General features: G+C 41.7%; 1 protein-coding gene across 15 annotated transcripts in view; it reads right to left on the minus strand.

The window, feature by feature from the left end:
• The window catches only part of SOX6 (SRY-box transcription factor 6), a 777,007-nt gene that overhangs the window by 486,744 nt on the left and 276,215 nt on the right, over positions 1 to 14,048 (minus strand). For all 15 annotated transcript variants that reach the window (XM_069223720.1, XM_069223708.1, XM_069223713.1 and 12 more), the window contains exon 4: positions 1,226 to 1,460. In XM_069223720.1, the coding sequence (XP_069079821.1) occupies positions 1,226 to 1,460 (235 nt within the window). The remainder of the gene's footprint in view (positions 1 to 1,225; positions 1,461 to 14,048) is intronic.

Below are 14,048 nucleotides of genomic sequence, written 5' to 3' on the forward strand. Positions count from 1 at the left end.
TCCTACAGTAATGGAAGGCGATTGCTGCTATGTAGGTCTTATGCGCACATCCGTTCTGAAAAAGGCCTTCTAGAAGTTAAATATAGTTTTTTTAATCATACATTGAAAGAATCATAATGATTTTAATCAAAACTCCTAGAGAGATCTAAATCTTCAGGGCAGTTGTTTAGGTTGCTGCCAAGCTATGAGTGGTGGTGTCAGTATCCAAGAATTGCATAGCTGTGGTGTGTTCCTGTCAAAAGCCCCAAAGCAGCCTGGATACGAACGACGAAGCAACAGTGGGCTCTCTACTAGGGCACATGCACTGGCCAAGCACCAATTCCAACCAGGCCACAGCACCACCAAACAGGACAGGCCCTAATTTGGTTCAATTTCATTTTGACTAATGTAGACAATGAGGCAGTACAGGGAAGATTGGGCTACTGTCATGCAAAGGAGATACATCTCACTCACTCAAGACTCTGTATTCCAGGCCCTCAGGGACATAGGCATAAGTTAGAGGATCAAGTTGGACTGACCTGATCTGTGTTCTCCCGTCAACTGTGATGATGTACGACTTTGGAAATAAGATTACCATCTCTCACATACTAGCCTTAGCTGTCAGAATCCTTATGTGTATATAAGACAGTATGACAAAAGTCACGTATGGCCCAATCGCTTGATGTCGAGTTTCTAAAAAGGTACATATTTTTGTCTAATTTCTTTGTCTACTTCATTTTCACCCTTTTTCTCTAGCTCCTTTCCTCATCTTTCCTTCTTTTTCTTTTATTTTCTCTTCCTTTCTGTCTTTATTTGTTCACTTTTCCTTTCACCCCATTTTTAGTTGTCCTTCCATCTCTCTTAATTTTTTCTCCTGTTCTTCTTTCTTTCTTCCTCTCCCTCTTCTATCTTTCTAGGAAACACGTATCACAGATTTATTTTCCATTCCTCTATCCCACCCTGAAAGACAGTCGTTGGTCACTCAAACAAAAGGGCTTTATTCACTTGTGGTACTCTTTACCCAATGTTTATTTAAAGTATGCTTTGTCTCGTTCCTCCTTCCAGTATGACTGTGAGGACGTCTCAGAGAGGAGCCCATGAAACTGCATGCTTCTTGGATGCTAGCTGCGAATGAGTTGACTATCATTAGACCACATTCACAGTAGTTGCTTTGCAGTAATGCCCCAGAGAACATTTCCACAGACATTAACAATGAGGGTCTTTTCACACTGGCTGCTTGGCTCACCATTCTATGCTGGGTGGAAATCATACTGTCCCAGTCAACGTCAGATTGGATGGTGGTGACGAGGGTAGGTAGCTCCTCGGAGTGAGGTTTGTTGTGCATTATAGGGTGCAAGTGCGCGGACATGTGCTGGTCATTGCCTTCCTCGTTGTCTCGTGCTACCAGGTCCTGGGTCATTGTGTCCTCCCCATCAGTTGTACAGGCAAATGGAGAGGGGGCTTGCTTGGAAGACATTCTTCTGCAAACAAGGAAAGTTGTTTTTAGCAAGGCATATCAATATCAACAACTACATTATAGACAATAATTAGTATGACGGCAGCTTTAATTTGAGTCATGACTAGAACACACCGTACAATTTACCACAAGACTCCTCAGTTAAGATGACTTAGTAGCCCACATATGACCCAGTTATGTGGGCACTTGGAAGTCAGAGCTCGAGTCATATCCCCAACAGCAACCCTGGGCGCATTTGGAAGGACAGGACATGTTTTGTTGGCCAGACCAGTTATCACAGTTCTTCAGAAATTAAACAATCCAACCTCCAGCCAGAATGATAGACATGTTTCTACCAGTTACGAGCCAAGAGCAAAGACCATGCCATACTTGACATGGACTTTCTAATTTATTTTGGCTGAATTTTTTTCTAAAGTGCTACTTACCGCCAACAGTTTGCACAACTCTCACCCCAACCCTGGCATTCTCTAACCCGGGGCCACTACCAGCACATGGACAGCCTGCGCTGTTTGTAGTAGCCATTCCCTGATGGTGCCCCATGCACACTTAGGCTTGCATAGCTCTTAATCGTGTCCTTCTTCTTTGTATGCATGACAAAATGACTCCCTGAATATCATTTTTAAAGAAAAATGTGAATAGCTGGGATGTGAAGCACCATACAAACAGCAAGTCAGTAGTTATGTTGTCATTATTTTTACGTCACTCCACATGCTATGCACCATTTTAAATTCATGTTAACATTAAAAAAATCAGCCAACGTTAAGGTCTCATACCAGCGCAGAGCTGTTTTTAAATAAACCCAAGTCAATCTTAATAGTTCCCACCAGCCTCAGCTCTGGTGTGTTTGTAGCAGTGCGTGCTGGCACTGTGTGCCAGTGTCTGCCAGCAAGCACCTCTTTGTGCTGGCCCCTGCCAGCAGGCAGCTCAGCACTTCCAAGGGAAGACTCCATGCCAGAGACACGTGAATACTTCAGAGCCAACGATTCAGTGTTGCACCAACACTTAAGCAAAATAACCTACCCGGGCACCAGCTATGTACTTCGGTTCCCAGGCACACAACTTCAAATTAGGACCTGCTTAAAAAGGTTTTTTTTCTTCTAAACTCAGTGCCAACCTTAAGCCTTTTTAGTTCCACTGTGAGTAATGATCGGTAGGTCAAACAGCAACTCACGTGCTCAGAAGCACACACCATAGAGGCTGGAGTTTGGAGCAGGGCATGTAAGTTCAAGTATTCCTCCAACAATTTGTGTGATCTTGGGTATATGTTTATCACCTGGCACATATTTGTGTCGGGCCTCTATTGATAACGGTTGGAAGAGCGGTTAAAAACACTGGCACCAACACAGCCATGAAAACTAATAAAAGTAAGCTGACCTTCCTGTCTGCAACATGCCTATTGTAAGTATTGCAAACTGCAATTTAAGATGCATCCTAGCAAACTGTCGTTTCTATTTTTCAGCTGAATACTAACTTTGGTTCCACTGCGAAGTAATTAATAAAAAGGTATAAGAACCTAACAGCGTCACAGCTAGACACAGATCCATCAACATGTTAAACAAAAACAAGAATGTGTGAAAACCAAGCGCACATGAACCTGGCGTACGCAAATGAGCAAACATCTGAACTAGGGGTGAACTGCTATGGCCATAAACTAGAGCATGTACAAATACAGATGAATAAACTAGTTGCACCGGTGCACGCTGCTGTGCACCTGATGTTAACACGTGTAACTAAATGCATGAAAATTAATATAAAAAGAAACAGGCATGCACTTGGCACAAATGTAAGTTTTAAGCTAAAAGGCAACAACTTTAGGTTCCATAGGCAAGCCCGCCCATGTAATGCACCTGCACAAGCAAACATAGACCAGGATAAACTCTCAAATATTGAGTGGACTTTAACTCTCCAAGCACTATGCAAGCACACACATATTCACATACACAAAATCACACGTGGAACTCACAAAGCCCAGGGGAAAAATACCACCACTGCACAGGCAATCACACTTTTGCAGAGCGACTTAAATATGTACATACTGAATGGAAAAACACCCAAAATGTACACATAGTGGCATATACCTGTAAACTACAACAGACATGTAGACACACACACATGTGTGTGCCTTGGGTTCAGCTATGCAAATAAGAATGCATAAAATTAGGTAATTTGCACAGATGCAGGCCCCACAAAATTAGATTCTCAAATACCCAGCCCATGCATTCCCATTACTCACATCAACAATTACATACGGAGACAGTGCATGTAATCATGGACATGTAAAGAGAAAATATAATAGAGCAGCACTCACATACCAATATGCATGTATGGCATACGAACACAGACACTTAGCACAGTGTTCAAGGTAAACAAGAACACAAAAATGAAATAGGCAGACATAAAACATCCCGAAAAAAACACGTGTACATGCAATGCATGCCCACACAGAACAACATATCTAAACACACACACAAAACACAACGCATACATAAAGCTAACCCATTTGCACACAATGCAAATACTATGATAGTTAGCCACTGCTATGTAGTCAAGGCAAAATACAAATGTAATCAAGGTTCAGAAAACACAGACCAACCAAAAAGTGCATCCTATACTCAGGGCCCGACTGAGAGCCAAAAGCAGCCACGGCAAAAATGCTCAAACCAGCCCCGCTCCTTTCCTCCCCTCTCATCTCTTTCTCTCGCCTTTTTAATTTCTTCCTCTCTTCTCATTTTTCTCCTAAGCACCCTCTGTGTTTGCTGTGGATACCTGGAGAAGATGAAAAAGTAGCAGAGGTGTTAGCAGTGGCCCTCTGCCTTTAATAACCTGCCCTAAATGTTCCAGCTCACCTCAACGCAAAAATGGGCAGCCCTGAGCTGCTCTAGAAGCCATCCTGTGCCTGCTGCAGTTAACCACGGGTACCTGGGGAAAGCGACAGACGCAAGGGCAACAGCCCGGCTTTCACACCCTGACTCCAAGGGCCCCAGCCCACAGGAGGAATGCCCTGTGGATTAAAAGGCCTGTGTGTCCCTGCCTATAAACCAGAAAGCACCTTCATTGAACCTGCTGAACCGAACTTCTAGAGTAAGATCTCAATTGTGACTGTTCTCCAACATTAATTGATTTCATTCCATTTTTACAAAATGCACAAATCAGTTAACATAGAAAGCGACACTGGCATTTTCAAATTAGCAAATCATTAGCTTGAAAGTACTGTTTTTACAGACAAATAAATACTGATTAAAGAGTCTGGAAATCTGAGACTAACAGTTAAATTTACAAATCTGTCACATGCTTTCATGAATATTACAGTGAAAGAAATTTCAGGTGCAAAGAAAAAAAATAACAGTTAATTCCGATTCAACCAGTACTTTCTGTTCAGCATCCTATATTCGCATAGGATTTGACAACTAATTCTGCATTTCTCACAATTAATGAAGCGACTGAGATTTAGTATCATGGGGTGAAAAAAATTAATACGGATCAAATAATCTAACTACGCATATTTACATCATACCTACTGCAAAAAGCACCCTGCTCGATGCAAATATTATGAAAAATAAAAAATAAAACCCCAGAAGTACTCGATCAGGGCACATTCCAACACCTGGCATGCAAAGGTTACTCCCAATCGGTGAATTGTTAGAAAAATGATTCCACTGGATAGGAAACCTCATGCTCTGGGATCTCTGCTGGAGGATTTTAACCACTGGCATTAATCCATACAGCATTATTGTTTTATTTTTTAAAAAAAGCGCTTTGCATGGGCACAGCAAGAAAACTATCACAAAGACATTGCCTCACAATAGGGCCTGTAGCAACAAATGCTAGTTGGGCCAAAATACACTATATAACAAAACTATACTTACAAAATTACAGTTTATGATAGAAGTATAGTGACAAATGCACACTACGTGGTAAAAATATGCACACAATCATACATTATGCGTACACCAAGTATAGTGAAACATACACTACAGTGGTACCCCGCACATAAATCCGGATATTCGTGCATTTGTCCTGAGAATTGGGGATTACAAGTGGACCTGGATTTAACAGGTCTAAATCAACATGTGGATTTACTGGTCCAAATCCACTTACCAGAGAAAAATGCACTTTAATTTTCAACCTGCTCTGAATACGTGGTAAATAGAAGCAGAGCAGCCTCCTCAGTGGTGGAAAGTGGGTGAGGGCCAGGCCAGGCAAGTTGGAATATTCAATGGAAAGCAAGGGTGAAGGCCACAAACAAACGTTTTGATTAAATTATTTCCTCAGCAGTGTGGCCTTCTGATCTGTTCTGAATCTGTGGTATTTTGTGGGAACTTTGAGGTAATAACTATGTTTATTCCAGAGTGGAGTTTCGTATGTCTTCAGTGTACTTCCAAGGGCGTGTATTCAACGAAATGCCAGGAGCAGTGTAGTTGCACACCCTTTAGTCCCTGTCCCCAGGACATCACAGAGTTATTATCTTACCCCTAGCACCTCAACAGCCTCTTATTGGCTCCTGAGAGGGTGCAGGAAGTCAGAGATTGAAAAATATAACATTTCCAGAATATGTGCTGCAGAAGAGGAAACATCCTCATCAGCTGGTTCTTTTTTATGCTACTGCTTTACATTGATCAGGATTGATTTATTGAAGACCATTCAATGCAAACTGAGATATGGAAAGGCGTCAGTGAAGAGTAACAAAGCAGATATGATGTAGTGACACATCTTGGTCCCTGGATATTAAGCAGATGTTTAGTAGGGAGGAGGCAGGAGGTAGGAGAGAGACAGGATAGAAGGGCATTTTCACAGTAGAGTTTGGAGATAACTAGGGATTGAACAATTTGGCAAGACCTGAAGTGGGAATGGAAGGCTTCCTCCTTCTACGCAATCATCATCCAGGTAGTTGAAAATACTGACTTTGCTAATGTCAAGTCTGAAGTTGAGTATCGATGGAGAACAAACACAGGAGACTTAAAGATTTAATTTATGAGCCACAGGAAGGAAAAATGCTGTTGATCCCTAGACAGATTAGTGGAAAGGGGAGGAAGAAATCTTAAGAAATTCTGTTTTTGAAAAGTCGAGTTCAGTGAAGTATAAATAACATTAAGAGCCTGATTCCGAGGCTGGCAGTCAAGACGGCCAGACTCGCGCTGGCAGTCGGACCGCCATGGCTGTGGTGGTCAGACCTCCACATTAAGACCTTGGCAGTCTGACCGCAAGGGGACCGTCATCTCTGCCAGGATCTCTGATCCCAATGGGATGACTGCGGTCTTGGTTGTGATCCGCCAGGGCAGTGCAGACGTCAGCGCTCCACTGCTGATTACAACCTTGTTCTCCGCCAGGCTTTTCATGGCAAATGACGGCCATGAAAAGACTGGCAGAGAACAAGTGCAGGGGACCAAAGGGGGACCCCTGCACGACCCATGCCCATGTACTGCCCTTTCTGGGTTATAGATATTTGATATTCAACATGGATTTCTAAATGTAAAATATAAATGTTTGTATTATTTTTGCTAAAGGGTCAGTACTGAAGGCAGATTGAACTGTCATCCTTCATCATCTACATACCCACAAGCACAAGCTCCAACAAAAGTTTACCCGGGGTCCCAGGGACATTCTCTAGGCATCATAGCATCCTGAATGTTTTAAGTGATATTAGAACATTGGAATGCTGGGGGCTCCATTGAAAACAATGGACTGCTGCGGGCTTTTACTGGCCGGTAAAAGCCCGCAGCGCCAACATTCCAATGTTCGCTTTGTTCACAGCAACAGCTGTGAACAAAGCCTCACGGAGCCCGAGGGGATTTTAATCCCCTCGGGCTCCGTGAACATTTTTTTTTTTAATAGAACATTCTGCCCTGAGTGGCAGAATGTTCTAATAGCCTTAGAACCCGCCGTAGCGGGCTCTACCGGCTATTAAAGTCCCTCTCCCTTGTTAAATGCCCTCTCCTTCGGCTCGGGCATTTAACGCGGGGAGCGGGCCTTTAATAGCCGGTAGAGCCCGCTACGGCAGGTTCTAAGGCTATAACCACTGGTAATCATAATACACAGGGAGAGAATGATAATCCAGGCTAGAACAATCTAGGCCTTCATTTGAAAAAAGAAAGTTTGACATTGTGAGCTGAGGAACTGGATCCCAGCGGACACAGTGGGTGCTTCAGCTCAATAGTCCACTGTGAAATTCTCCTACATGTCTACATAAGATAAATCACACATACAATGTTACGTTTTTATATAGTCAGTTGTATAGTTACTCTACAGCAATCTAGTTTATCTGCCCTGAAGTTATAGATAATCTATGCTACCTTTTCAACTACATTTTACTTAAGCAGCAATGTCCAGCAGCATTTTTTTAATCCTGTCTTTTTGTTTCTATGATTTGTCTATCTTAGTACTACTGGAAATATCTGCTAAATGCTTTATACAACGTTATATTGAAGGATGTCTATGAGACGTAATGCTCAGGAGCCAAGGACTGGCACACACTTCAGCTTTCAGGTGCAGCTCACTGAGACGTTTATGAAGCACTGTGGAGTTCAGTGAACACTCTAAATGATGGCTACGTGAATAGGCAGTAGCTTTCAAACAATGGATTTCAGATCAAGCAAAACTTTCTGATTTTGTACAGTATTTTGATTATGCTGGTGCGCCACCACTGGTGATATGAGCACTTGGGGCTTGATGTGCTAACCAATTTTATACTTGCAAACACAATGATTTTCAAAATAGATGAATTTGTAACCACAAAGTAGGTTTTTATTGTCCCATTTTGCAACTTTTACAGATTCACAATTTGGAAGTGCTGTGGTATAGGCAGCCCTTTCAAACTGCAAAGAGGTATCAAATGTATCAATGTTTAGGTACCATAATCCAGTTTAAAAACATTTCAAAAATAGACAACTTCCAAGATGAGCTGGTAATCCATTCGCAAAACATAAGGGGTCTGAACGTCTGGCCCTTTGCGGATGAAGGGCAGGTATATGGCAGCCACCAAAAATAGTCAAAGTGCCTAACAGTATTAGCAATGAATGCCAATAATTTATACAGTCCTTCAAAGGGGGAAGAAAGGAGATAAGGCGCTTATTGGTTAACTACTGGATTCAAGATGGGTAATTCAGTTTTTGACTCAATCACAGACACACTGCGATTATGCAAATATCACTTGTACTCTTTCCTGATCACCTTATACCGTGTGCACTTGGAGGCTCCTATGGAGAGATCTTGAACACTGAACATATTCATTAATTCAGACTGGGACTCTGAAGCCTGACCAAAGCACGCTTTGTAATGATGTGAGGCGGGGCCATGTGCAGAGAGGTTTGTGTTATAGCAGACTTTTCCTTTGGCAAAGGGCCTGAATTATTCTGTCAAGTAAAGTCATTTGGACATAAACCCGAAAAAAGTAAGCCTAGCCCATTAAGCATAATTTCAGCTCTAAGCTGCCCCAATGAACAATATGCCTAACCCCAATTAAATATAACTGTACAGCTGTAAAAATAGACTTAATGTGGCCAGCGCAGGGAGTCTGCCTAAAGGCATGGTTGTGAGGGAGTGTTTTCTTAAGGCAGGCCGGGCCCTCAATCTTAATCAGCCAATAAATTATTTCCTGCAATTATATTAAATAGAAAATTATCTTCAAATTGGGAGTGTTAATTGAAAATCAAAATTCAGAGTGAAGTTTAGAAATGACACAGTGAATACATTTATTCCGGAGGAGCTTCGCCCCTGTTTCATAAACAGGTTTTAGTAATGCAAGAAGTGACCCTCCAGTTGAGCTTCCTGCTTAAAGTGCAGCGCAAATACAACAAAGCGCTTCTTCTGTGCTATTATTGCAAACACTGTCCTGTTGTTAGACGCAGTTGCCCTTCACCGCACATGATGCTGCTATACTCTTTGTCAAAGCACCAAAGCATGAAATATCTCGATACAATTAAATCAGTTGCATTCACTCACCGAGAGGAAATGTCTAAGTGCTTCACTTTTAAAGGGAACACCACCAGGTTGCTCAATTTCACACGATTTATCTCTCAAACAGTCGCTTTACGATGCAATAGAAATCAGCAACCAGCATTAAAATATATTATGAACGCGTGGCATAAGTCTTCCTGACTGAGTAGTGTGCGTGATGAAGACAGAGGGCCGGCGAGCAAGAACTCATGCCTGATATACGGGTTGGCAACTGAGTTTACTGTTACCGCAGGTGCCTGCTGACTCCATGGGTTGCACGTTTACCAGTTCCAATTGGACCCTGTCCCAGTGTCATATTAGCTTACCCAGTTGCTAGAAGACAGCGAAATTGATAAGGATATTTTGGAAGGTGCATCCAAAAGGTTACTCTGTTCCTCACAGATCTCCCTGCTTCACACAGTATTTGAAGTTCACTAAAGGTTCCGGTGACAAGTTTGTAATACGCATCTGAATCGAGTGTACAACACCAAAGTACTTCTCATATAGATCACTATAAAAACACTCTACCAGCCAGGTAACTTCCTCCTACAAATGTTGGATTCTGAAGAATTTACATTTTCAAAGCAAAATTATTATTATGTATGGCTCTCATTGAAAGCCAATATTGTGACTATCCAGATTTTAAAACGGGTTATTCTCTGATCTGATATAGGGTTGTTTCCCACTGTTGCTATGTCATAACTGTAGGCATGCTCTTTCCCTCCCCCCCTCCCCACCTCCACTTTGCCCAAGTCTTCAGAGACTCAAGCAAGGCAGCGGAATGGCAACTGGTGCTCTCACCCACATTCTTTCCCAACTCTTGGGTTTCGACAGGCCCGAGAGAGGCAGAAGAGCAAGGTCGTCATGCTTCTCAGTGCAACCATCACATTATCAGCTGAAGGCCTCTCCTGACCTGCACTGACAGAGAAAAAGATGCCACACCGAAAGCACTGGCTATCCACTCTCAAACTGAAAGCAGAGAACGAAGGGAAGGTATACAGAGTGGTGGGAGTGAGTCAGTGGTGTAAAAAAAAGGCCCCCCACAGCCCCCATGGTGCTGGGGGGCCCTGAGCTCCAGGGTCCTCTGGAGCACAGTACCTAGGCCTGAGAGCTCCTGAGTGAGTCCAGAGGTGGGGTCCCTCCGTGTATTTTGCAGGAAGGGGCCCCTCAAGTTTTGTTACGCCCCTGGAGTGAGTGGCAGGAGGTCAAGTAATTTTTCAATTCGGGAAGTGGAGGGAGGGTATATGCACAGGCTGATGGGGGTGATTCGCAGGAGGTCAGGTATTGTTTGCAATCTGGGCAGCAGTTACATATAAGTATATGTTGCTTGTGGTGGGTGGCAGGGGGGTACGTATCATATTTTTCATATTTGGGAGGGGAAGGAGAGAATTCATGTTGAGGGTGGTAGGAGTGAGTGGAAGAAGGCATGTATTATTTTTCTGTTGTTTGAGAAGAGGGAGAGGATTACTGCTGAGGGTGGTGTGAGTGAGTGGCACCAGGTGAATCACCGAGCAGTAGGTTGAGGTAGATGAGGCCTTGTTCTGTATGGCTTCCTTATTACTCCTCTGGGGGCGAATGATGTAAAAGGGCAGACATAACATAACATTGTAGGTGGGGAAAAAGTGAGTATTAGAGATGTTTTTCACTTCGAGGTTCTAGGTGACTTCTGGTTTCACTTTCCTTCTGTATTTGATGTCACTTAGAGCTCTTTGGTAAAACACATCCTCATTATTCACTGTTACCCATCTAGAAATCTATGTATTTGTGCTTGTCCACAAGGAGTTTCATTGCTTGGTTTTTATATGGCAGGCTCCCTGGCTACTTCTAAATGAGTAGGGCAGACAAACTAGGGCATCCTTCTAAAGAGCTTTACTCAGTACCCCTTTAAACCAAGGCCTTTCCCGAGGTGAGAGTCAAAGTTTGCTGATAATAATAATAATAAATGATAACAATTAATTTATGTAACAGTCTTACCGATGGCATCTGCTTCTGAGCACTTTAATAAAACATGATGTTGCAAAACCTAGTAATTCTTTGAACTGGAGAGGTTGAAATGCTGGTTTGATTCACCTAGTAAGGAACCGTTCACTGGCACACAGGTCTGTGCAACAGACAAAGCATTGAGGCCACTAACTGTTACTAGAGGAATGAATTCGAGTCTCTCTTGCAAACTTTAAGGAAATCGTTGCTTCCCTGTGTTTCAAAGACATGACTAAAATGTCTCCAGTCATGAACTTTTTATCCTACAATTATGGATTTCAAGTGTCTAGTTAAATAGAAGAGAAACAAGACTACAATAGCCACAAAAAAAGTATTATGCTATCACACAGCATTCCAGGACAGGAAACAGTGTCCTAATGTCCTGGGGGAAAGTGGTCACCCTTATAACAGATTTTATTTTTCACTTGACCGTCATCATGCTACTGGCTCAGTTAAGACTTTTTTGGTTTCAATAAATCACGTTTCTTTGTGCATTTCCCACAAACCATTACTTGTAAATAGAACTCTGAAAAATGTATGTAAAAAGAATGTGTAAAAATGGGTAAATTACACAAAGGTGTGAGCGCAACTTCTAAAAGGAGTAAAATATTAACATTTCATCAACCCGTTGGGAATCAACACTATAATGTTACATTTGGTTAGTTTTAGTTAACTTGACCAATTAACACATTTGGCATATTGAAAACTGACAGTACCCAATAATTCGTGAAAAACACTAACGATAAAGTAGTAAGAGGGTGTAGAACATTGCAAACTGTGGGTAATAACCTATTGAAATCAGCGAGTTCTTCTCACTGCCAGTTTAATTATTCACTGCTCTGTGTTTTATGCAGTGTGTTTCGACCCAAAGACCACCGAAATAATATCTAAGAACGTGTGAATAAAAATCTATCTGTCAATTTCCATTTGTCGGTCTCATTGACCTTGAAGGCTTTGACCTTTGATTTTGTGGCACCTTTTTTTTCCGAAATTAGGTTCTATGTTTCACTGGTAATAATAGAAAGTAGCCTGTAGGATAGCACAGTGCAACAATTGCCGCATGACTTTCTTGCAGTACGTTTTATTCAGAACAGTGACAGGTGCATTTGTAGTATAAGAATTTATAAAAGAGGATTGGCTTAAGGGGTTGAGAAAAGGAAAAGCAATATATAAATTATGCACAGAGATGGCTAGTGACATCTGAAGCCTTTATGAAGGGCACGAGTCTGCTTCTTCTGTTGTTGTTTTATCTGTATTTGTCAATTTGCATTAATCATTTATCCAGCCACTCAAATTGTGAATTTGCTGGTCACAGAAGTAAAGTAACCACACGTCAGCCTGATTATCTAGAACACATCTGGCTACATCACGTATCTTGTTGAATGACATTCAGAGCCACTTTTAGCAACACAGAGTTTGAAAATTATTTATACACTTTAGGGAATGATTCATTATTTAATCACACGCATCACACAGACAAAAAGGGCTTTTATGGGGCACAAGTTATTCAGTAAGCATGCTGTTCAATGGTGTGTTCAGGATCCTGCGCACTGCTACAAAATGATATAGAAATACAATCATGATATCGTACTCAGAGCAAGGCAACGAATCTTATATGTCACCTAATTTAGAGCAGCCTTCAGATTTGAACACATGAAAAGAAATTAATTGGAGGAAAGACCTTCCCAATGGTCAGATTACTAATATATCTGATACCTGTGATCCAGTAGGCATACAATCAACATAAGCGAGTATAAATGTGCTATGGACTTAGAAAAGAGCCAGCGACCATTGAACCATGAGTCAAGAGTGAGTGAACAACGAAAAAGACCATAAACCAAAGTTTTTTAAAAAATAATATTTTTCATGGCCTTCATTAAACTGCAATACTTGATTTTACTACTTATTCTGTTTAATTTTCATCACTGAATGCGATGTCAGCTAAAGCTAAATTCTGACTACGAATTTAATAGATAAATGTATTCTGAGTAAAACAGAGATGCAGTGGCTATTTTGAATCTGCTGTTATGCATGGAGATAGATAATTCAGATTATGTCTTTTTTGACTAATGATTAGTCACCTTTACCCAAGATAAACTGTCTCTTGTTTTCTGTCACAAAAAACAGCATGTAATATAGTTAATCTGATACATAGTACAAAATATTAAGGAAATGACTGAGTCCATGCTAAAGAAGTGCCCAAAAACAATCCTATCCCCTACATTTTTCAAGGGAGAAAATTATCTCCCATCTTCTCCCGCAAGCAGGTTATCCCGACCTTTTGGGACAAAGCTGAGTTTCGTACTATTAACATGTGTCTACAATCACAATGGACACTTGAGGGTTACGAGAAGCTGGAGTAAACCTAGGACTAGACAACATATTTCATCGAATGTGGCCTCAAGGTTTGACAGCTTCACACCCAAATGTGATTTCATGTCAACTACCAAGAGGCTCAGCAGCAAGTCAGAATACAGCTTTCTGTGAATGCATGCTAACCTAGCCACAAGGCAACATGACTAAGAAATTAAGCAATTGTGCAAGTCACCCATCAGGCTTTTATCATATGAATATAGTGTGTTGGTAGCAGTGGAGAGCGAGCAGTGTAACTCGTTGCTTGTAGCATCGTTATGCAACTGTCTAACATGCCATTTTCCAGGGTATTCATAAAACATGTCAT

This window comes from Pleurodeles waltl, chromosome 3_1 (genome assembly GCF_031143425.1).
Source record: "Pleurodeles waltl isolate 20211129_DDA chromosome 3_1, aPleWal1.hap1.20221129, whole genome shotgun sequence".
Classification (NCBI taxonomy): domain Eukaryota; kingdom Metazoa; phylum Chordata; class Amphibia; order Caudata; family Salamandridae; genus Pleurodeles; species Pleurodeles waltl.